This window comes from Labeo rohita, chromosome 25 (assembly GCF_022985175.1).
Source record: "Labeo rohita strain BAU-BD-2019 chromosome 25, IGBB_LRoh.1.0, whole genome shotgun sequence".
Lineage (NCBI taxonomy): Eukaryota > Metazoa > Chordata > Actinopteri > Cypriniformes > Cyprinidae > Labeo > Labeo rohita.
The window spans coordinates 16,119,679-16,143,030 of NC_066893.1; the positions used below are offsets into that span (position 1 = coordinate 16,119,679).

Below are 23,352 nucleotides of genomic sequence, written 5' to 3' on the forward strand. Positions count from 1 at the left end.
CTTTACTTAATTTCCTTATGATTTTTGCCATAAAAGAAAAATCAAAAGTTTTGACCCATACAATGTATTTTTGGCTATTGCTACAAATATACCCCAGCAACTTAAGACTGTTTTTGTGGTCCAGGGTCACATATTATCGTGGAAATAAACCTAGGAGTATTTTAATATGTGTGACCCTGGGCCACAAACCAGTCTTAATGTTTTGAAATTGAGATCTATACATCATCTGAAAGCTAAGCTTTCCACTGATTAAAAAAATTAAAATATTAAGAAAATCGCCTTTAAAGTTGTGCAAATGAAGTTTTTAGCAATGCATATTACTAATCAAAAATTAAGTTTTGATATATTTGCAGTAGGACATTTACAAAATATCTTCTTGGAACATGATCTTTACTAATATCCAGATTTCTGGCATTAAAGAAAAATTTATAATTTTGAGCCATACAGTGCATTGGCTATTGCTACAGATATACCTGTGCTATTATGACTGGTTTATGGTCCAGGGTCACATATTATTAAATCACGACTAAATCATGAATTATCACTGATTATTTATTTCCAAAACATGTCAGAAAATTAATTACACTTATTGTGCTTTGTATGGTGCACATTATAATTTCAACATTTCAAGCCGTGATCCCCTTCCACCTCAGAAATACAAGGCAAACATGTTTTGTATAAAATATATTTTTCTTTAAGAGACATGCATTGCAGATATTCAGTTCATATAATGGTATATAATGGTCATCCAGCCCGGTCTTATAGCTGGTCACCGTTACAAAAATTAAGCATGGTTTTACTACAAATAAAACTAAAAAACCATGGTTACTATACTTAAACCATGGTAACTACAAATTAACTATGGTTTTGGTATTCTAACCATAGTTTAACCATGGTATTTGTAATAAAACAAATGGTAATCAATACACCAAAAAAAAAAAAAAAAAAAAAAAAAATATATGGTTACTACACTTTTACTATAATAAAACTGTGGTTCTACAAATGGTAATTAATACGCCAAAAAAAAAAAAAACATGGTTTCTACACTTTTACTATAATAAAAGCATAATTTATTTTCATAAGCAAGCTGGTTTTAGAGGGGTTTTGGACACTTCCTTAGCTGGTCAGGTTGGTCTTATCTGGTCAGGCTGTAAGACCAGCTAAAACCAACTACTTCCTGCTTAAACCAGCTAAGACCAGCCAACCAGCTTAGGCTGGTTTTAGCTGTTTCATTATAGAGTAAACATTTTTCACTGTCTCAAATCATGAAAGAGTGCAGATATTATACTTGTGGTTCTCTGACTGAACCGAGGAGTTCAAACAGTCCTTTGTTTATCAGGAAATGACAGTCTGGCACAACTACAAAGTGCACGACAAAGTGCTTAAAGCAGATTACATGCTATTGGGAAGAAGAATAAAGCACTACTGGTTAGAAGGACCTTATTGTAACTACAATGTAGAATTGACCTATCCTATATCTTCTTGATTTCTAACTTATAGATGGTCTGATATCCATCATCCCATGCATACAGTTGCTTATCCTTTGGGTGGAAGCGCAAAGCAGAGTGGGTGGTGTAACGCTTTGGGAAGAAAAGCACAGGGATGCTTTCGGTGTAGATGGTATCATGGATATCAAACAAGCATTGGATGCTGGACCTTCCACCATAGTGTGAGTTGTAGACCACATATAAGGTACCACAGACTATGAAAGCTGCTTCTGCATCACGACTATTGCAGTTGGTATCCCATGTGTGCTCCACTGCCAGACTGCTGTGGTCCAGCTTGGTGATCACCAAGTTGCCGCCAAAGTCTGGGTCGGCATGAATGGACCAGAGTCCCATTTCATCTACGGCCAGATCCAGCTGGGTTTGAGGATTGAGGGAATATGCCGGCATCCGACCAGCTCCAGGAAGCAGCACCCGATCGGCTACCGTACGGTTGCTCAGGTGGACCTTCAGGATCTCATTGTTGGTGTCTGCGTTGTGGTAGTACACAAAGCCATTGTAGACCACGTGGCCGGTTCCATGCCAGGGAAAAGGAAGATGGATAACTTCTGTTTTTTTGGTGGAGTTTGGTTCGGTGAAGGTCTTTAGGGAGGCGTATGCTAATACTGTACTGTTTCGAGTGCCACTAAAGAAGTAAATCTTAGCAGAACCCTTTGTCGGATCCTTCATCCAGGATCCATTGGTGTCACCTGCTTTCTTGACAATTTTGAGAGACTTGATACCCACAACTTCTGAACTGCAGTCTGGAAGAATCAAGGTAAAAAAATGTATTAATTATGAGGCGATATTAGAGATAATTTTAATTTAATTTTGCATGCAACGTTTTTACATTCAGATTACCTTTGCCATCATGTAACGCTCATTTAAAATTATTTTTTGTAAAAACACTAATAATTTAATAATTAATTAATTTAATTTATTCCTGTGATGGCAAAGCTTTTTGTGATGGTAAATTAAATGTATAATTTATTATATAAATAAGTTAGAAATATATAATAAATTATAATATTTTAATTATAATAATTATACATTTAATATTATTATTAATTATAATAATTTATTATAATTCAATACTGTATTTAACACTTAATCTATTACAAATCTCAAAAGGAATATGCATTTTTCATATTGTACATTCATAGTGTACATGTACAAAACACCAATAACACTAATAATTTAAGAATTAATTTGATTTATCGCTGTGATGGCAAAGCTTTTTGTGATGGTACACGTTACTTATAATTTATTATATTATAATTTATAAATATATATATAATAAATTATAATTGATAATAATTTAATTTTAATAATTATAATGTTAATATTATAATTATTAATTAAAATAATGTTATAATTCAATTGTTTATAGACTAAATTAAAGTATTTAACACTGTTAATCTTTAGCAAATCCCAAAATGATTATGCATTTTTCATACTGTAAGTTATAATGTTGTGATGCCTACATTCACTTGTAGCATTTAAAATATCCAGTTTTGGTTTTAGTGTATTAATGTATTTAGTATTTGAGTTTTTATTTAGCATTTAAGTCAAGATTTAAATATTGGTACATACTTTCTTGTAGACATTTAAAAAAATATACATTTGCATGCTTTATGTCATTCTTACAGAGATGCACAATAGATTGGTATCATATCAATTATGAAGTAATATTAGCGATTACTACAATTTATTAGTGTTTGCATTGGATTAATAATGATAATAATTTATAATTTAATAATTTAATTTTGCATTCAATTTTTTTACATTTAAGATTACCTTTGCCATCATGTAACACTCATTTAAAGTTATTTGTTTTAATAACACTAATAATTTACGAATTAATTTTATTTATTTCTGTGATGGCAAAGCATTTTGTGATGCCAAATGTTACTTATAAATTATATAATAATTTATAAATATATAATAAATTATATTTTAATATAATTTAATTATAAAAACAATATTATAATTATAATATTATTTTATTACAGTTTAACACTGTATTTATCGACATTAATCTTTAGCGAATCTTAAAATGAATATGCACTTTTCTTACTGTACATTATATTGCTGTGAAGCCTAAATTGTAGCATTTAAAATATCCGATTTTGGTTTTTAGTGTATTAATTTGTTTAGACAAAATAGTATAAGATGTAAATATTGCTGCACATTTTTTTGTAGACACTACAAAATTAAACATTTCAAATGCACTCAAATTATTTATACAGTTTTATACCTCAGGATATTAAATCTCCTTAATGTAATGCACATATTCAAGCGCCAACACCAAAAAATGACCTGAAAATTAAAGCTGCAGGAAAGCTGTAATTCAAAATGATAGATCCCTAAACATCTTATTTACCTTTGCCCTTAGGGATCACAGATGTCTTTTTTAGTTTGGCTTCTTTCACCTGGTGCTCGATCAGCGAGTCCTCAATGTCAACCTCAACGGTGTCAGGGATTTTTTCATGCAGGTATTCCACATCTCTCTCCACTCGGTCCAAACGCATAGCAAAGGTGTCAAGCTGACCTTTGACCTCTGATTTCAGCACATTGATCTTGCTCGTTTCACCGTGTATCTCCTTGGACATGTCATACATCCTTCGACTGAAGTGCTGGAAGTCTTGCTCGCATTTGATCAGTCGTCCCTTTTCATATAAAAACATTTGTGACTGATTACACATTAAAACAAAAATGAACATTCACTGGTAAAACATCTACTATATTTTAAATGTTGCAATGTATGACATGCTTGCTAGAAACTGTTTAATCTGAATACAAAACATGGAGAACCTGGACCCCCTAATTTGGCCAAGATCAACATCCTTGTTAGTGTTGGAGTAACATTTAAAATTATCAACTTATGGCAGCTGAATAATAGTGTTATGAAACTAAATGTACTAAAAAGAGTAGTTTAGAAAGAGTTATATCTAAAAATTTAGCTCATAGTAAGCTACAGATTAAAATTGGTTTATGTTAAAGCATGTAAAAGAACAAATGTATTTGGCAACAAAATCAGCTGTCTTTAAAAAAATGTCCTACCTCCAGCTGCTGAAGTTGTCTCTGAAAATATTCCATAATAAAATCAGGAGTTGTCCTTTGAGCTTGTCCCGTTCCAAGCAAAAGAAATACAGTTACCAAAGACAAAAGCATGGTGTATATTTTCATCTTTGATTACTGTCTCGTTTAGGTAGCCTTATATAATAAAACCGAGAGAACTCCCTTCTTATCTAATGTCAGTCTGGTAAAAATGGAGCCAGGTGGAGTTCAAGAAGCAACTGGTTGTTTGTTATTCAAATTCTGGAACTGTATTGGATGAAAGATGCTGAAAAGGCAGGTCTTCACAAGCTGTGTTTTTAGTCGTAATAAACTCCAGATGTCCTGACACGCTTTCACTCGATAAATCAACTCTGCATATCATACGATTCAAATTACTGCATATTTACAGTATAATATACACCATACCTCTCTCCCCTTCAGTTTGTCCATTAGCCTTTTAAAAGTTCAAAGTTGGAAATCTGAGAACGTGAAACACATCAGGACACTTTCAGGAGCTTCAGGCAGTCTGGCTGTCCAAAATAACTACAATTTTGGCACCCAAGCAGACATTTTCCTGCCAAATAAGTGATGTGGGGGAAAAATGACTTTGTTCCTGGAAGAAGTCTCATCTCAACGCTCAAGAGCTTTGTGTTTTGTCTTCAAATACTGAGTTGTAAATTCAACGATATATTTTGAACCATATTTTGAATTTATTAATTTATTATTTGATTTGAATTGGTCCTAGAAACAAAGCAATAAACTCATTCCATTTTCATTAGTAAGACCCCTGGTGAAAAAAACAGCATATGCTGGTAGGTATGTTTTGATGCTGGTTTAAGCTGGTCCTTTGCTGGTTTTTGCTGTTTTTTTGATGTTGCTGGTCAAGGACCAGAACCAGCAAAGGACCAGCTTAAACCAGCAAAGGACCAGCTTAAACCAGCATCTAAACCTACCTATCGGTATATGCTGGTTTTTTCACCAGGAACAAAAAAACTATTTAGCATTAATTGCTAGTTTCTTTTCAAACCCTTGAACCTCCCAGAGAAATTGTAATGTGGCAATTCTGTTTGTCCATAAGATGGCGCCTTAATACAAAAACAACATTGTAAACAACATTGAATCCTGGGAACAGGATTCAGGATTCACATGTGTCCCTTGTTGATTTTGTTTGCAAAGACAATGAGACTGTGTTTACACAGATTAGACATATCCATTTCCCAACATCTCTGGTTTATCAGTGATTATCTGAAATTCAGCATTTTCCCTTGGATAATTCCCTTTAGACGTTTATATGCTTTTGACTGGCCCAAATTATGCTAGTCAATTATTCAGGCTGTTATATAATGGCATCATTCAAAATTTTGTCTCATCCTAAACAGAAAATACCAAAACAAGACTTGTGCATTATCTACAGCATTAGATCTTTAAATATATGCTTTGTTAATTTGCTGTGGTTACATTTTATTTATTGTATTATTATTTAATTTCAAATTAAATGGAAATGAAGCTCGGGCAGTTGTTAAGAATGAGGTTTGATTGTCACGAGAGGACTGAGCTTTTTATCAAAGAAAACATAGCAAAGGGAAAGCGACAGGCTCAAATGATGTAGAAACATTTGATGTGGAAACTTTCGTGGCCTAATTCGATCACAACTCTGCAAATTCTAGGACTTGATTTACTAAAGCACACTGCGAATACATGAAGAGAAAATCAACAACAAAAAAGCTATATAAATAAAAAGCCCTAGTTTTGTGTTTCCAAAAAAATCATTATTAAACTCATTTTAACACTACTTCAACACACCTTGTCCTAACACTACTTCTATTAATAACCATATCTAAGTGGCTGGTGACCAAACTCTAACCAAGCAAAGCGAGACAAACCCCCTCAGCAAAGCTTCCATTAGTGGAACATTGTGTCTCTTCCAATACTGAATGAGTTTAACAACATCTCATCATCAGTGACTTCATGTCCCTATCTCAAGCCCATAAAAGCTTGCTAATGCGTATGTCTGATGTTATTTTTTTAAGCTTATAACCATCTCTGCTCTGGAGAGTTGCATCTAATGGTAATGGCTGTGGTTATTTACACAAAAGACTACAGTATAAAACAACACACCCCTAAAACGACTAGAAATTAATGTGTTTATCTCTACAGTTGAACTTTTGTACACAAATTAATGAGTGTGGTAGGTAAATCTGTTCGGAAATATCAGACAACACACTACTGACAGACCCAAACATTCCTTCTACCATCAAATGAGGGCATGCCTGGTCCCCATACAGTCTCCACAACTGAGCCAACCCTCTGACACACTTCCATAATTCCCTCTCATCTTTTTTTAGAGTTTTATCCCTACCGGCTCCTAGCTGTTTAGAACTACACATGCAACAACACTTTCATGACTTTGTCAGTAAACTTCAAAGCACTAATTTATGATTCCTGATAGATTTGCATCCTTTGTGTCAAGTAGAAAAGACTGAGGAGATATAAAAAGACTGTAGATATAGGGGTGCATGCTATAGTCCCAGTTAACAAAAGAAAAATAATGTTTGAAGAATAGTTTGATAACATTTTCATTAACTTTTGAAATTTTATTCCTGAACGTTGGCCAAAGTTTTGAGAACTTGGCTTAGTTCCAATGTTGCATAAACTACATGTATTGGTTTAAAAAAAAATGGCAGAAAGTGAGACAGGCAGAAATGTGAAGCACAAAGGGAAAAAACAGTTTTGCAAGCCCAGACTTGACTGAAACACAAAATAAAAGCAGCATCGCAAATAAATTAGCAGCTATGGCCATGGAAAGTGTGTTGCAAAATCATTGCTTCTATGTTTCATTTATATTTTGCAGTTCTTTAATTTTGTTGGCAAAACATTTTTCTCACAATACTTCATTTTCTTTTGGAATTCTTTATTTTTGTTTGCAAAAAACACTTATTTTTTCTCAATACTGTCATTTTCGTTTGCAATACTTAAATTCTTTTGCAATACACTCTTAAAAATAAAGGTGCTTCACGATTCCATAGAAGAACCTTTTTTGTCTAAATGGTTCCATAATGAACCTTTAACATCTGAAGAACCTTTCTGTTACACAAAAGGTTCTTTGTGTTGAAAGAAGGTTCTTCAGATTATAAAAAGGTAAGAAAGAGATGGTTCTTTAAAGAACCTTTGACTGAATGGTTCTATGTGGAACCAAAAAGGGTTCTTCTATGGCATCGCTGTGAAGAACCTTTTAAAGCACCTTTATTTTTAAGAGTGTACTTCAATTCTTTTGGATTGTTTTGACTCCATGTAAAGGTTTTTTTAAATAACCCTTTCACGCGTACGATCACACCGGTGTGATTCGAACGTTCAGCGCGTCACGTGATCAACTGCTGAATTCAAATCTGCTTTGGCGCTTTGGCTGGTGCTGAGCCAGATCCGACGCGCTGAGCGCTTGTCATATTATCGCAACTATTCCGTGTTTTCAGCCATATAATGCTTATTTTAGGTTCCAGACATCTACATACACATACATCCTAGTAAAACGATGCCTTTATATTTAGCAAAATACACGCCAATGTCTATGGCAGCGGCAATAATGGTCCTTACAAATGTTATCTGATGACATGTTTTATTGATATCATATACACATTGTGTAGGTAACAATAAAGTTTACTCTGCTCTTCTCCAAGCTCACCAGAGACTTACTTTAATGTTTTTCGGGAGGAGAGAATGAATTTGCGTTTTGTAAATCCTACAGCTCGGATTCAGCGCGAACTAACATGGCGGCGCCCATCACTCTGCATAGATCAACCAACACGCTCATTATAAAAGTGTTTAAACCTCCAAATACATTTACTTGCACATATTTCAGAATCGGAATATCAGATATTTCATAATACAGTCGGCACGTTTGTGAATATTAATAATAAAAAGGGAAAAACTATATAAAAGTGATACATGTGTCATACAGCGCTATTGTGGCTGCATTGTGTCAGGTGACAAACATGACGCGTCGCCATGGAAACAATAAGGCTTTACGTTCTAAATAACGGTCGCCTAAAAAAAACTCACTCTGGGGGCTCAGTTAGAATATTTTAAACTCACGTGTGAACATTTTAAACTGGTGTTATTCACATTCACTTTATTTTTTTTAACATTTTCAGTTAACCAAGAAGAAAGCAAGTAAGCATATTGAAATTTATCGATAAAGTGTCATTTCTTCCATTAAAATACCTTTTCGGCTGTACGTAATTGATGTCTAGCTTCACTTCCCCAAAGAGTGTTTTACGGTATCAAACCCAGGGTTACCAGGTTTTCACAACAAAACCTGTACAATTGCTACTCAAAACTAGCCCAAACCAGGCCTGGTGTCAAGGGGGGGCTTAGATCTGAAGGACTGATTTTAAACGTTTAAAAGCTAAACCGAATGTGATTTCAACCAAGGAGTATCCCTCTGATCTGATTTGTGTCACCTTAGATTCAATTTGACCCACTCTAACCCCCCAAAACTCATCAGTTTTAACCATTCGATGCAGACGATCACTAGTGTATTTAAACTTTCACAGATAAATTCCAACCGGGTCGTGTGTCCTGGTGCCAGGACTGGCCCAAACGTAGCCCAATTGTGTTTCAAGGGGGTTCCCCCGGTAAAAATCACGTTCTGGGGGGTTAAATACACATTTTTGTGGTGGGGTTCTTTTGGTAAAATGAGCATTCTAAGAGCTAAACATTATGTTATTGGGGTCGCTTCAACCCGCAGACATGAAAAACAACCAGCTGCAATTTCGTGGGAGAACAGTGGACTTGGCAACACTGAACATCGCTCTGTTTGAAAATTCTGAACTATTAACCAATGGCATGCTTTTATGGGCAGGACTGTCTCTCTTCGACAAATCACAGACAAAAGGAGTGTTTAGAAACGGAACACAACACTCCACCGAATGTTCCGAAACTTGTTTGAATACACCTTATTCTTAACGAGAACAATAACAACGTGCAGTAAAAGGTAAAACTGTTTGTGCTACAACCCAGTGTGTTCATAATTAAGATAATACATTAAAATAATGTGGAAAGACACACCAATTTGCAATAGCAAGCAGCAAAACGAGCTGTTTTGTACAGCTAAAAGTAGCTGGAGGCAGATGAGACTGGAAGCTAGACCCATAAAGTTCACAAATGTCCGCGCCCACTCTTAGGGGAAAAATAAGGTAGATAGTCTCAGTATAGGTGTAGAAATGACTAACATTTAACATTAGTTACCAAATCAAAAGATACACATGAAATTAAGCATCTAATTGTGAATGTATAAGATGTAGGAGTTCTGTGTGAACAGAGCCTAATAGTGTATGTCTGTTTTTTCTTTGGACGTTACATGATGTCTTACCTTCTTAGTTCTGTACTTTGAGGAGAAACCAGACACTGGATATTCGCTGCTTCAATGAAGAGTTATTGCTTAGCTGGAACATCTATAACATTAGGAATCCCTCAAGGCTCTATTCTTGGACTGGTTTTATTCAGCCTTTATTGCCTTGCCACCTCCTGGGAATGTTATCAGAGCATCTCTTTGATATTTGAAATGCTAAAAATCATATTAAAGTCATTTAGGACACATGACTATTGTCCTGTCTGAGGCTGGACATGATGTTACAAACATAACTTTGATCTCTTATTCAGTATGTGTTATCTGGCACTAATAGATGCACTATTGTTATGGCTCATTTGACTGTTTGTTTTGTCTGAAATGAGAGTTGTTTGTATTTACTGACCTTGTCACTAATGTCTTCTGTTTGATGTTTTCTTTGACTAGTTGTTGAAGTCTTTGTTTTGGTGATTACACTTGCTTAGCCTGGCAGCGTTTATTAAACATGCTTTGAGAACAGAGACCTGAATGTCTATCTTCTGAGCTTGCGCTGAAGAAAATTAATCACCATTGAAACATTCTGTCTTGCACCTTGGGACTTAGTGGGAAAGCAAACAGTCTATTTATTCCACCTTAATGTACACAAGAATTTGAATATTCATGTGGTGTACTAACATGTGTGTTGTGTACACATACCGAATGGTGGAAAAATACATTGGGGTCCAAAAGTCTGACACCACAGTTGAAAGTTGGAAATAAACAGACAGTTGAAAGAATTGTACAAAATAATAAAAAGTGCATTAAAATGACAAAAATGCTAAATAATGTAATATATGTCTTAGAGAGATGAATCACCCTGACATATGGTGACATTCCCATGTTGATATATTATGCATTATCCCATACTCTAAGTGCTTTGGTGGTCTTGCTGAAACTTGATCCGTATTATGAAGATGGATATGATAGAGACACCCTTACAGGAATCTGACAGGAGGGAAAAAACAGAATGCACACCCACGCTATTTGTGCAAATTCTGCCATACCCTTATTAATCAGCATTTATATATATATATATATATATATATATATATATTATTTGAACACATTTTTATAATTTTTGTCTGTGTGTGTGTGTTAGGACCCAGATTTTACATTGGACATTAAGAGGCAACCCAACACTAAGGTGACCAGATATGGAAACATGGAAATAGAAATTCTAAATATCATTGAAAAATCTCTGCCTAAAGGAAACATCTAAATTCTGTAATTAAGTACTCACCTTCATGTTGTTCCAAACCCATAATCTTCACAACACAAATTAGTATTTTTTTAATTAAATTTGAGAACCTTCTGACCCTGCATAGACAGCAACACAAATGATGTTTGATAACAAAGTTCGGGAGGAGCATGATCAGATAATCAACTAATTTGGCACAGGTGCAACTCGTCTAGCTATCACAAGTCATATATAAGCACACAGCCAACTTACCTCCATCATTCGACTGTTTTTTCGGCATCCCCCCTCCATCCCAACTCCTCACTCTTAATCTATCCTCATCCTATACTTGGGATGGGGGGAGTTCTCTGGGTTCGGGCCATATTCCGGGCTCGGAGCCCTCCCACAGGACAGCACGCCAAAATATGCTTACTGTTTACTCAACCAGATTAGATGTGAGGGTGAACTCGTGAATTGACACATTCAAGTCCCAGAAAGGTACCTTAATAAAATTACTGTTGAGCCACTGATGTCACATTGACTATTTTCACGATGTCCTTACTACCTTTCTGGGCCTTGAATGTGTCAGTTGCGTTGCTGCGAATTCAGGGTCAGCTCTCGGATTTCATCAAACATATCTTAATTTGTGTTCTGAAGAGGAACGAAGGTTTTACAACAACATGAGGGTGAGTAATTATAGTAATTACAACTTTTGTTTTCACCTTTCAAATGTTATTTTGTGCTTTTGGAAATGGATCTTCAATATCCATAATTAGGCGTATTGTTTTGCATTTTATGCTCATTTTGAGCACAAAGTATGTGTTTTCTACGAATGTAATTGTGTTGTTTAGCTGATTATGGGAAAGTGTCGCTGTCTGGTTGCCTTACCCAACACTTTATTCATAATTTTCTGAGGATGAAGGCATATCGTGCAACTTCTACCATGAGAATTTGCAACAAAAAATTGTAGAGTTAGAAAGAAAAATGCAATGCAATCTCAGTGCATTTAAATGTTGATCAACCTATTCATATCTCTGCCCTATGCACGATTATATAGCTAATTGCTTTTCATTTTTTTCTTCATTTAGCATGATTATTAAACCTGAGAACAAATTTGAAAAAATTTGACAAAAAAAAAAAAAGTTGTGTAGAGATTGTGCTTGATGTTTAAAACTGAATTAGGGTTTAGTTGTATATATACAGTTGAAGTCAAAACTTTACATACATCTTGATACTTAATACTGTGTTGTTACCTGAATGACAGCTTTTTTTTTTTGTTTTGTTTAGTGATAGTTGTTTATAAGTCCCATGTTTGTCCTGAACCCATGTTTTCACACTGAGGACAACTGAGGGAATCATATGCAACTATTACAGAAGGTTCAAAAGCTCACTGATGCTTCAGAAGTAAAACAAAACAATTCATTAAAACCTTTTGAATTTGAAGATCAGGGTAAATGTAACTTATTTTGTCCTCTGGGAAACATGTAAGTATCTTCTGTAGCTTCTGAAAGGCAGTACTAAAATGAAAAAAAAGAAGATGTTTAGGCAAAATAAGAGTCCCTTAGTTGTCCTCAGTGTGAAAAGATGGATCTCAAAAACATACAGTCATTTTCGGAAAGGGTTGAAATACACAAAAATTTGAAAAAACAAAAAACAAAACAAAAATTTTGTGGGACTTGAAGGATTTTTCTGAAGAACAGTGGGCAGTTTAACTGTTCAGGACAAACAAGGGACTTACAAACAACTATCACTACACAAAAAACAGCTGTGGATCATTAAGGTAAAAAAACAGTAATAAGAATAAAGATAGAGTCATTTTTATAATTTCAACAAATTTTGTCTTGTGGACTAGATGTTTTCTATGAAATATCTTATTCAGGTCAGTACTAAATAAAAAATAACATGCATTTTGCATGATCTCTCTTATTTTGGTAAAATAATTAACATTTTGCAGAATTTGCAAGGTGTATTTAAACTGTATCTGCATGTATTTATAGTGGATTTTTATGTGCATTAAAGTGTATTAACATGCAAAAATGTTTGTGCGTGTACAACGAGTGATCATGGGGGTATCATTGTATTGTTTGAACAGTGATATAGCCGTAGAACAGAGCCTTAATTCTTCTGTGTATGAATTGCGTTCTTAGCAGCCAATAACAAACTTTTATTGGGTAATTGTGAGAGCATGGAATTCCCTTGACGGTTAAACCGGATAGATGATCAATCCTTCACAGGCTTTTCAAATAAGTGATGCGTGTTAACTGCGAAACCCTAATATTCAGGAATTCCCCTGGGTTGTAAATCAGGGACATGTAACCATAGCATTGCTCACCTAATTGGCTTCCATTTAAAGCTGGAAGCACACATGGGCTGCAATTCACCTCTGAACTGTAATCAGAGAGGATATATAGCTTGTGAGGATTATAAAGAGGATGGAGAGATGAAAAATAAAATCACAAACCTGTAGTTAAGGATATCATGGTTTCTATTTTGCATCAAAATAAGCCTGAAGTCACATACAGTATGAATACCTTACTTGGCTAAATGAACCATCAGTAATATTTCCAATGGACCACAGTAACATGCACCTGATGTCAGTGATGTTTCAATTGCAAAACTGATTAGCTAGTCTACCATTTGAGCCTCGGAGGCTTCAACATATGTTTGTGTAACCTATAATCTGATTTAGAAAGCACTAGAATGTGTTCTCTTTAGCATGCACATATTAGCAGAGAAAATCACACATTGCCATATCATATTCTGGCTTAATTGGATGCGACCCTTGGTAACACACCCACTCTCAAGTTTAATTTAAAGGTGCAAAAGTAGAAGAATTGAGGTAATTAACCAAATCATGCATGGATATATCATCCAGCTTGCCGTCGGAACAGGTGTGCGGGGGTTGTAGTAGTGTGGAGTGGGGAGAATTGTCACTGTAACTGGACTGCTACTCTGTTACCGAAGACATGGTGTGCAACAGCTGCAGAGTTTCACAAAAAACAGTGCAATCTATAGCTAGTCTTCTTTTTAGAAGACATGACCGAGTGTAAGACGATCCCAAATATAAATTCAAGGCTTTTATTTTGAAAGGAAAGTTCACCCCAGAATTTTTTTGGTAAGGGTGACCAGACGTGCTATTTCCCGGGGACATGTTCAGCACAGGATTTCTATATTGCAAAAATTAACCAGGTGTTGGTTGTTTGTACTGCGCCGATCGATCATTACATGACACCAATGATCGCATGGAGCATCTGCTCTGCTCTCTATAGCTCTCACTGTACTTTGTCACACAATAATCAATCGGCGCAACGCAAATAAGCAACACCTGGTTATTTGAGACAATTTAGAAAAGCATGTGTTGAACATGTCCCCGGGAAGTGGCACGTCTGGTCACCCTATGTTTGGAGCTCTGGAGGCTGAATTGCCTTTCACTTTCTTAGAGTTCCGGAAGTAAAAAAAACAATACATTTTCTCCATAGGGCAATTGATTTTGAATAATAAATTAAAAACTATTAAAGACAAAACTACAGTGAATTACAAGGTTGTTAATCGATGATATGACATTGTTGAAGCCTTCAGTCCACACTTATTCTATTTTTTTTAAATAATCATGTTAATCAGTGGAATTTCTGATGGAAAAACTACATTACCCATGATTTTGAATAAATTTCCACCAATCACAAAACTGCAACAGCCCACTGCGACATGCGCTCTCGAACTTAAGGGTTAGTTTAGCCAAAAAATTACTCACCCTTATGTCGTTCCAAACCTGTAACACCTTTGTTCATCTTTGGAACACAAATTAACATATTTATGATGAAATCCGAGAACTTTCTGACCCTGCATACACTCTTAAAAATAAAGGTGCTTTCAAAGGTTCTTCACAGCAATGCCATAGAAGAACCATTTTTGGTTCCACAAAGAACCATTAAGTCAAAGGTTCTTTAAAGAACCATCTCTTTCTTACCTTTTTATAATGTGAAGAACCTTCTTTCGCCACAAAGAAATGTATATTTAAGTATATAAATAATCAACATCCCAGTTCACACAGATCAGTGAACGTGGCTAAAAATGCTGTATTATAAACGCATTCCTATAGACACATAAAACCACATGTGCATGGCACCTTTTTCACAAATTTTCATAGTTTACACTGAGAAGGCAATGGTATCTTCAAAAACTGTCACTTTAAAACATTTTCAAAAGATAGTATTTTTTGGCCCACCTGAAACTCTGTTGTCAGGTAAAGAAACAACCAAAACAACGTTTTGTTGGAGTTGTGTAAACATTGCCTAAACCAGGCTAGTACAACTTTTCTACATATCGCCCTTTCACATTATTAAAGGGGTCATCGGATGCTAAGTTCACTTTTCCATGTTGTTTGAACATTAATGTGAATGTGAATATTAAAGATTACAGTTGTGGGATTACAAATTTAAGAATGTGTTTAAAATATGCTGATCCTATGCATATTTGTTATAGGTTCCAATATAACAACATGAACTGAAAAAGTTATGTATATTGTGACAGTCTAAGAGCAGGCAGCCCAGGCCCTGAGACAGTAATCTTGTGTCTTTATGCAGTTCCTGAACATCTGGCAGGTTTCCCAAGTTAAGTGTGAATTCTAAGCTCAAGGTACAACTGTGCCTTTTGTTTAAGCTCCTATGCATTTGAGTGACACTTGTATGCTAAATAGATCAAGGCTGGGAAAAATCTTTAACTGAGCTGTTTTCCTGTACCACATTTGCATGCTTTGTTTAGATTGATTCCACTTCTATGTACTCCTCCCCCTTTCAAACCTATATACTTTGCTGTGCTGAGATTTTGTAAGACGACTTTGATGACTGCAGCGCTAAGCAGCGAGTATCTGAATAAAGAGAAACTTCTGCTTCAAGATATCCAAAACGTCTCCTGGTCTCTAAGAAAAAATTCACAACACAGTAAACAGGCTCGTCACTCCACAGCGAGAAGAGAGGGGTGGGGCGAGCAGAGCTCACTTGCATTTAAAGCAGCCTCCACCAGAATGAGATGATTTTTGCAAATCTGATTTTGGCAAGGTAAAAAGAGTGTTGTTTTACACAACCATTGAGAATTTTTAACCAAAGTATATTATAGACTTTTCATTAAGACCCTAAAGAGTCATATCAACTTGTGGAGAATGGGCATCCGATGACCCCTTTATGACTTAACCTAACAGAAATGATGTCTCTTACTGAAATATGTAGTAGAAAACCCATGAAAGACTATATAAAATATCAACTTCATTTTATACATATTTTGGACTATGTTGTGACTATGTAATGATGTGACTCAGTGAGCTACTGCTATTTTTACCACAACTCACAATAAAATACAATAAAATACTGACACAATGCTGCATTGTGCGGCTTTTGGTTGTAATTTTCTGTTGAAGGGCAACAAGAGAAGCGATGCAAGTCTTCACTGCTTTTCCTTAATAAGAAAAGGAGAAAAGAATAGGAAAATGCTTGTGGACAAATAAAAAATCCCAAAGACCTGCGTATTTGTTCTCTCCACTTTAGCTCTGATGTCTTTGAAGTTTTTAGTAGATCACAGCTACTGAAAGAGATTACAAACGGCAGAGACAAGAAACGCTAGATGCCATTCTGGTAGGATGTAAACATGCCGACTCCTGATGCCGCAGTCGCTGTTTCTTAGCGTGGATTTCATTTGAAAATTGATGGTACGACATTTGTGTTAAGCCTACACTTAAACTACACATCCATTACTACCTGTAAGCTCTTTCAGTAGCTGTGGTCATCGTATCAGTATTTTATTTTCAGAGTTGTGTATTCTGAATTGTGCTGTGGTAAAAATAGAAAAAGGTAGTGGCAGTAGCTCACGGCGCACAAACTTCTCACGTCATAATGACGCTCTTCATAGTCCAAAATATGTGTAAAACAATGTGGATTTTTTAAATAATGTAAATCTTTCTACTAAATATTTTAGTAAGAGACATCATTTATGTTATATTAAGCCATACAAGTCTTAATACCCAGGGTTCCCTTTAAAACTGAACATCTAATAATGAATGTCTAAGTCAAATCACCACAGAAATATACGAAGCAAAAACTATTAGAGGTGTGACACATTGTCAAATGATCATATGCAAATGAAAATACCTCTTATTGATATCATTATTTTAAATCTTCAAAATGCTCCAGATCCTATAGCAGATGTTGCTGCGCAAGAAAAGTTATTAGTTACTAAGCACACTGGCGTTATATAACACTGCTGCGAATGCAACCAATGGCAGATGAATGCAAATATAGAATGACTCCCCAAATTGTATTTGAACAGGTGTGTAGGTGGAGAATAATCAGAAAATATGAATGTTTCTCTCCCACTCAATATTGTTCGGTATAGTTCATTGGTTTATTATAGATGTTAATTTAACCGATTTACCACTTAGCAACAGAGGCTAAGAACAGTGTGAATCACCTCGGTGAAAAGTTTTCTCAGTGTGTGATTAATGCTTGCGTAGATTATAAGTGATTGTCTCACCAATGGTTTTGTTCTGTTGATGAATTAACGGTGGTGTTTTCTCTAGGTACTTTCTAAAAGTAACATTTTTGGGGGGTACGATTTTTTAAATACCTTTATTCAGCAAGGATGCACTAAATTAATCAAAAGTTACAGTAAACATTTATAATGTTACAAAAGTTTAAAAAACATTATATTCTTTCAAACTTTGTTCATTAAAAAACTTGTGGTTTCACAAAATGTTTTTAACACTGATAAAAATTTTAAATGTTTCTTGAACCGCAAATCAGTATATTAGAATGATTTCTGAAGGATCATGTGACACTGGAGTAATGATACTGAATACTCAGCTTTGCATCACAGAAATAAATTATATTTAAACATATATTAAAATAGAAAACAGTTTGATACATTATAATAATATTTCACAGTTTTTGCTATATTTTTAACCAATTAAAGGCAACCTTGGTGAGCATAAAACACTTCTTTTCAAACTGAAAAGCTAAATATAAAAGCCATTTCAAAATAGAAAAAAATATAATCATATGGGTAGACTTTTATATTTAGATTTTAAGCTTTGATGTTAAATCTACATTTTAGTAATTTACTAGTTTTTATTTTGTTAAAATATTTCTAAATACTTCTTATTTTTATATCAGTTTTAATTTTATTGCAGTTAGTACGTTTTAGTTTAGTTAAAGGCAACATTTCATTTTTTTTGTTTAGTTTCAGTTTGTCATCTAATATATTAATTTTTGTTTTTCAATTTTAACTTCATTTCATTAAACAAAATTATTTTATAATAGTTTTAGTTAATGAAACCAACTCAGGAGACCATTTGTGCACCATGGTAAAACCTACAGTACAATTAAAAAAAGCAATGAATCTTGAATCACTTTTGAATCTTCAGACCTTACCAATAGTGTGTGCACACCAAAAGTGAATTTAACTATTCGTGCGAGGAGATCACATTCAAAGTCAATGCAAAGACGTGAATAGCGCAAACGTGTGATATCGTGCCTTCTGAGCAAGTTGAAAAATTTCAACTTGAGCAGACAATTTGCATGATGCATTGTCACGCAAGCAAATCAGCGAAGAACTTATTGACACGGCTAATTTGACATTTCCATGCGGGACGATGGAAACAACACGAATTGGGTGACGCAGCTGACACAAGTGCACGATATCGTGTTTTCCGTGCAGGTTGAAAAATTTCAACTCGAGCCGAAAATTCGCTCAAGCCAATCAGCGAAGAACTTATTAAAGGTTTGTATTTGTCACTTTTCATTAGTTTTTGTTTTGTAGAATATTACTTAATATTTTTCTTAATAAAAATATTTCAAGTCATTTTTATGTTATTTTTATATCAGTTTTACTTTTATTTGCAGGTAGTAAATTTTAGTTACAATTTAAATTTTCATGTTTTATTTTATTTCAGCTTTATTAAAGTATTTGTCAATATTTTTCAGTTAAGCAAACATAGCTTTTTTTTTATTATTTTTTAAATATTCACATTAATATTTATAATAGTATTATTACCAAATTAAATTGTTTTTGAAAATCTGTGCAGTGCACACTTTATAATAGTGTTTGCACACTATTTGCATGAGTAGATTACATATAAAGTCAGTGCAAAGATGAGAATAGACTTGAAATCACGCGGGGCGACGGAAATAACACGAACTGGGTGACGTGTCTGACCGTGTCTTCTGTGCAAGTTGAAAAATTTCAACTCGAGCCGAAAATTCGCTCAAGCCAGTTTGCGAAGAACTTATTGACGGTTGAATCAGAAAAATATAGGAAAGTATTACATGATGATTTTATTCACGCGAGTGACGCAAAAAACATCCCGTGACTAATCTAAAGCAATTATGCAATGAGAATATTCGTATTTGGTGTGCAAAAGCTAATTTAATTATTTGCACGAGTAGATTACATACAAACTCAGTGTATAGATACGAACAGACGCAAAATCACATGGGCTGATGCAAAAGACACGAATTGGGCGATGCGATTATCGTGAATGCCCAAACTTGAAAAATTTAAACTTGAGCGGAAAAGTCGCATGATGCATCGTGTTGTCACGCAAGCCAGTTAGCGAAGAACTTATTTACACGCCCGATTTTATACATCCGTTTGTATCAGAAAATAAAGGAAAGCATTGCACAATGATTTTTATTTGCCCAAGTGACACAGGTACATCACCTCCTGTGAGTAAACTAAAGAGAGGTAACGCAATAAGAATATTTGCTTCGAGTGTGGTGTGCACATAAGGCCTCTGGCCCTAAAGGGCTCTGCATTAACACTCCATCAGCCGGATACCATTGATTAAGGCAGTCTGATTAGAGCCCCATTACCGGAACCAGTAAATGAGCATAATTAGATTTTAAGACTTAAGAGCGAATTAAGAGAAAAGGCGCATCGAGATAAGAGACATCGCTGGACAGGATAGTAATTCCCACGCCGCCTGCGCTACTAAAGCGCCCTACCGTGTGGTGACAGATCGGCCCCATGGAATGATCTGAGCACACAGAGTTTGCCTCAGTTTTGCACATCACAGAGATCACGCTGTTAAATAATTCATAATGCTGGCAGTAATTAGGAAGCGGTGGGGCCCACAGAACACAGCGGTTACTGGAAACACTTTCCTCTTCACCCTTGACAGTTCCTCTACCCCTGAGTGCCAGCTCCTTGATTAGCAATGTGAGCCATTAGCACGTCCTGTCATCGAACAATTTCAGGTTGCATTAGGTAAACACTGATGGGTCTAATGGCAGGAGGAGGTCTAACTGCGGTCAATTTACAAAACTAATGTTTCTAATAACAACTAAAACACCCTGTTTACCTGGGACTTTAGTCTATGATTAGCTCACCTCACCTCTTATCTGACAAGTTTTCGGGTTTGAGTCGTTCGTTCATCATGTGACAGCCCCATAAGCTTAACCAATGCAGTCTGAGCCTGAAAGAGAATTGATTAGTTCATCTCTCGAGTCTTCGGGTTTGAGTCGTTCGTTCATCACGTGACAGACCCATAAGATGAACGAACGACTCGAAAGACTCGAAATAGGTGAACTAATTCCAGTACAGAACCTAACAGGATGTTGCGCGTGCGCGAATGAACGAATCACTCCCCGAGACGACTCGTTCTTCCCGAGTCACATTAATAATTAGTTCAAAATGAACGAATCGTTCAAGAACAACCCATCACTACTTGCTAAACTAGTATGCTACTATTACTGTAAAAATAAAAAATTATATATATATTTTCAAATAGCTTCTTTTATACTCAGATTTTCCATTTAAATTTTGTATTTGTCACTTTTATTAGTTTTTGTTTTTTGATTAATAAAAATATTTCATATTTCATTTTTAAATTATTTTTATATTGGTTTTACTTTTTTTGCAGGTAGTAAATTTTAGTTACAATTTTAATTTAAGTAAAAATTTTGTTTAATTTAAGTTAAAGTCTTGTTTAAGGCAACATTTTCAGTTTTTCATATAATATTCATGTTTTATTTTATTTCGGCTTTATTGAAGTTTTTGTCAGTTAAGCAAATATATCTTTTTTTTTTTTTTTTTTTTTTTTAAATATTCACATTAATATTTATAATAGTATTATTACCAAATTAAATTGTATTAAAAAATAGAAAACAAACAAACAAATGAAGCAATGTTTGTTTCGTTCAAAAATACTTGGATGCCAAATAAATTTATTTGTTAATATATATATAATATAATAATATAATATAATATTCATATATATATATATATATATATATATTTTTTTTTTTTTTAAAAAAGGATCAGTGTTTGCTTAACTGACAAATACTTGGGCCAAGTATAATTTAATTTTATATATTCCATAATATTATGTATATATATATATATATATATTAATTAATGTAAATATTTAAAAATGAATCCATGTTTGCTATATTGACAAAATTAAAGGCTAGGTAATTTTTTTTTGATGATATTAATATTAATGTAAATATTTAAAACAAATTAAGCAATATTTGTTCAACTGAAAAATACTTAAAGGCCAAATTAACATACATATATATATTTTATATATATATATATATATATATATATATATATATATATATATATATATATATATATATATTAACAAACAGTTTAAAACAATGAAGCAATATTTGTTTAACTGAAAAATACTTGAAGGCTAAATATAATTTAATTTGTTAATATAAATAAAATATTCACATAAATATTTTGAAAAAGAAGCAATGTTTGCTTACGAATACTTAGGCAAAGTATAATTTAATTAGTTTATTTTAATATAAATATTAACATTAACATTTAAAATGTTTGCCATGTTTGCTTTACTGACATAATTAAAAGCTGAATAAAAAAAATGTATTTAGATAATATTTATATTAACGTAAATATTTAAAAACTAAAAAATACTTGAAGGCTAAAATCATTTAATTTTAATTTAACAAATATTTTTTTAAAGAATCAGTGTTTGATTCATTGACAAATACTTAGGCCAAGTATAATTTAATTAGTTTATTTTAATATAAATATTAACATAGTTAAAAACGAAACGATTATAATAACATTAATTCTTAAAATTAATATTAATGTAATTTTAATATGTAAATATTTTAACAAAGGAGAAGCTATTTTAGTTTACTGACAAATACTTATTTTTTTTAATTAATATAAATATTAACAAATATTTTAAAATAAACAAATATTTGAGTTGTTTCAATGTAAGTATTTAACTGTTTAGAATAAAAAAGTGTGTTCAGTTGTAGTTTTTACTGTGGTATCAAAAATAATAAGAATTGTGAAATTTGACTAGTATTACTGACATGCTGATATTGTGACAACCCTACAATGTTTCATAAAGCTGAATTTCATTCATTACTTTCATTACTATTTTATAAATAGTGCTATTATATATAAATATATATATATAATATATATAACTCTTGCTGCATACTACTAAGATTTTAAAATTGTATTTCAGACAAACTACACAAATGCGTCCAGTAAGTACTCCATTCTTATCAGCAACTTTAGAAAGCTCTCATTTCTTGAATCTTCCTGACTGAAGTTCTCCATGTGTCTTTAGCAATCAACTCTCACTACCAGCTGTCAGTAATTGTGATCTCCACCTGCCAACTGGCAGGAGCATCTTTTCTATCATCAGTCCTCGCCCGCTGACTCCGGTAAAAAGCACAGTATGACAAGCATCATTTTAAAAGTTTAGACCCCTCACACCGATGTGAACCCAGGTCGCTCCACACGTCAGGAAGCCTTTGTGCAGCAGGACACTGATTAAAGAGCCATCAATCATCTTTTCTTGCAGATTGCAATTTCGTACCCTTTTGTCAGGGACCTCCGTGTTACGATCTTTTCCCCTCGACTGATTTCAGGATAGACGAGCATCAGTCATGTGTGGTCAGTCCCCGATGACACCTTCTAAAAGAGCGAGGGCAAGAGGGTGAATCGCAAGACCAAAAACGACAGTGGAAGCTCAGCCTTCATTTCTTTGACAGCTTTCATTGCTCTGCTCATTCAGGAAAGACATTAGTCTTGGTGTTTTTGCCTTTATAGAGACAAACTCCAACTAAAAACCTTCTGAAGCAGCATCCTTGCTGAAATCTTCATCTTCACAGAATATGGGAAATGGGATATAGTGGGATATAAAATATGGGAACTAAATTATTTTCGGAGTGATTTGTACTGAAATGCCTTTGTTTTATTGTAAATGT

The 23,352-nt window shown here is 34.1% G+C and overlaps 1 protein-coding gene across 1 annotated transcript; it reads right to left on the minus strand.

The window, feature by feature from the left end:
• Positions 1-546: 546 nt before the first annotated feature.
• On the minus strand, positions 547-5,060 carry olfml1 (olfactomedin-like 1). The gene is made up of 3 exons (XM_051100059.1): positions 4,548-5,060; positions 3,868-4,153; positions 547-2,248 (listed from the first exon to the last, which is right to left on the minus strand). Exons 1-3 carry the CDS (start codon positions 4,671-4,673, stop codon positions 1,473-1,475), a joined length of 1,188 nt encoding a protein of 395 aa, XP_050956016.1. The 5' UTR covers positions 4,674-5,060; the 3' UTR covers positions 547-1,472.
• Positions 5,061-23,352: the final 18,292 nt, after the last annotated feature.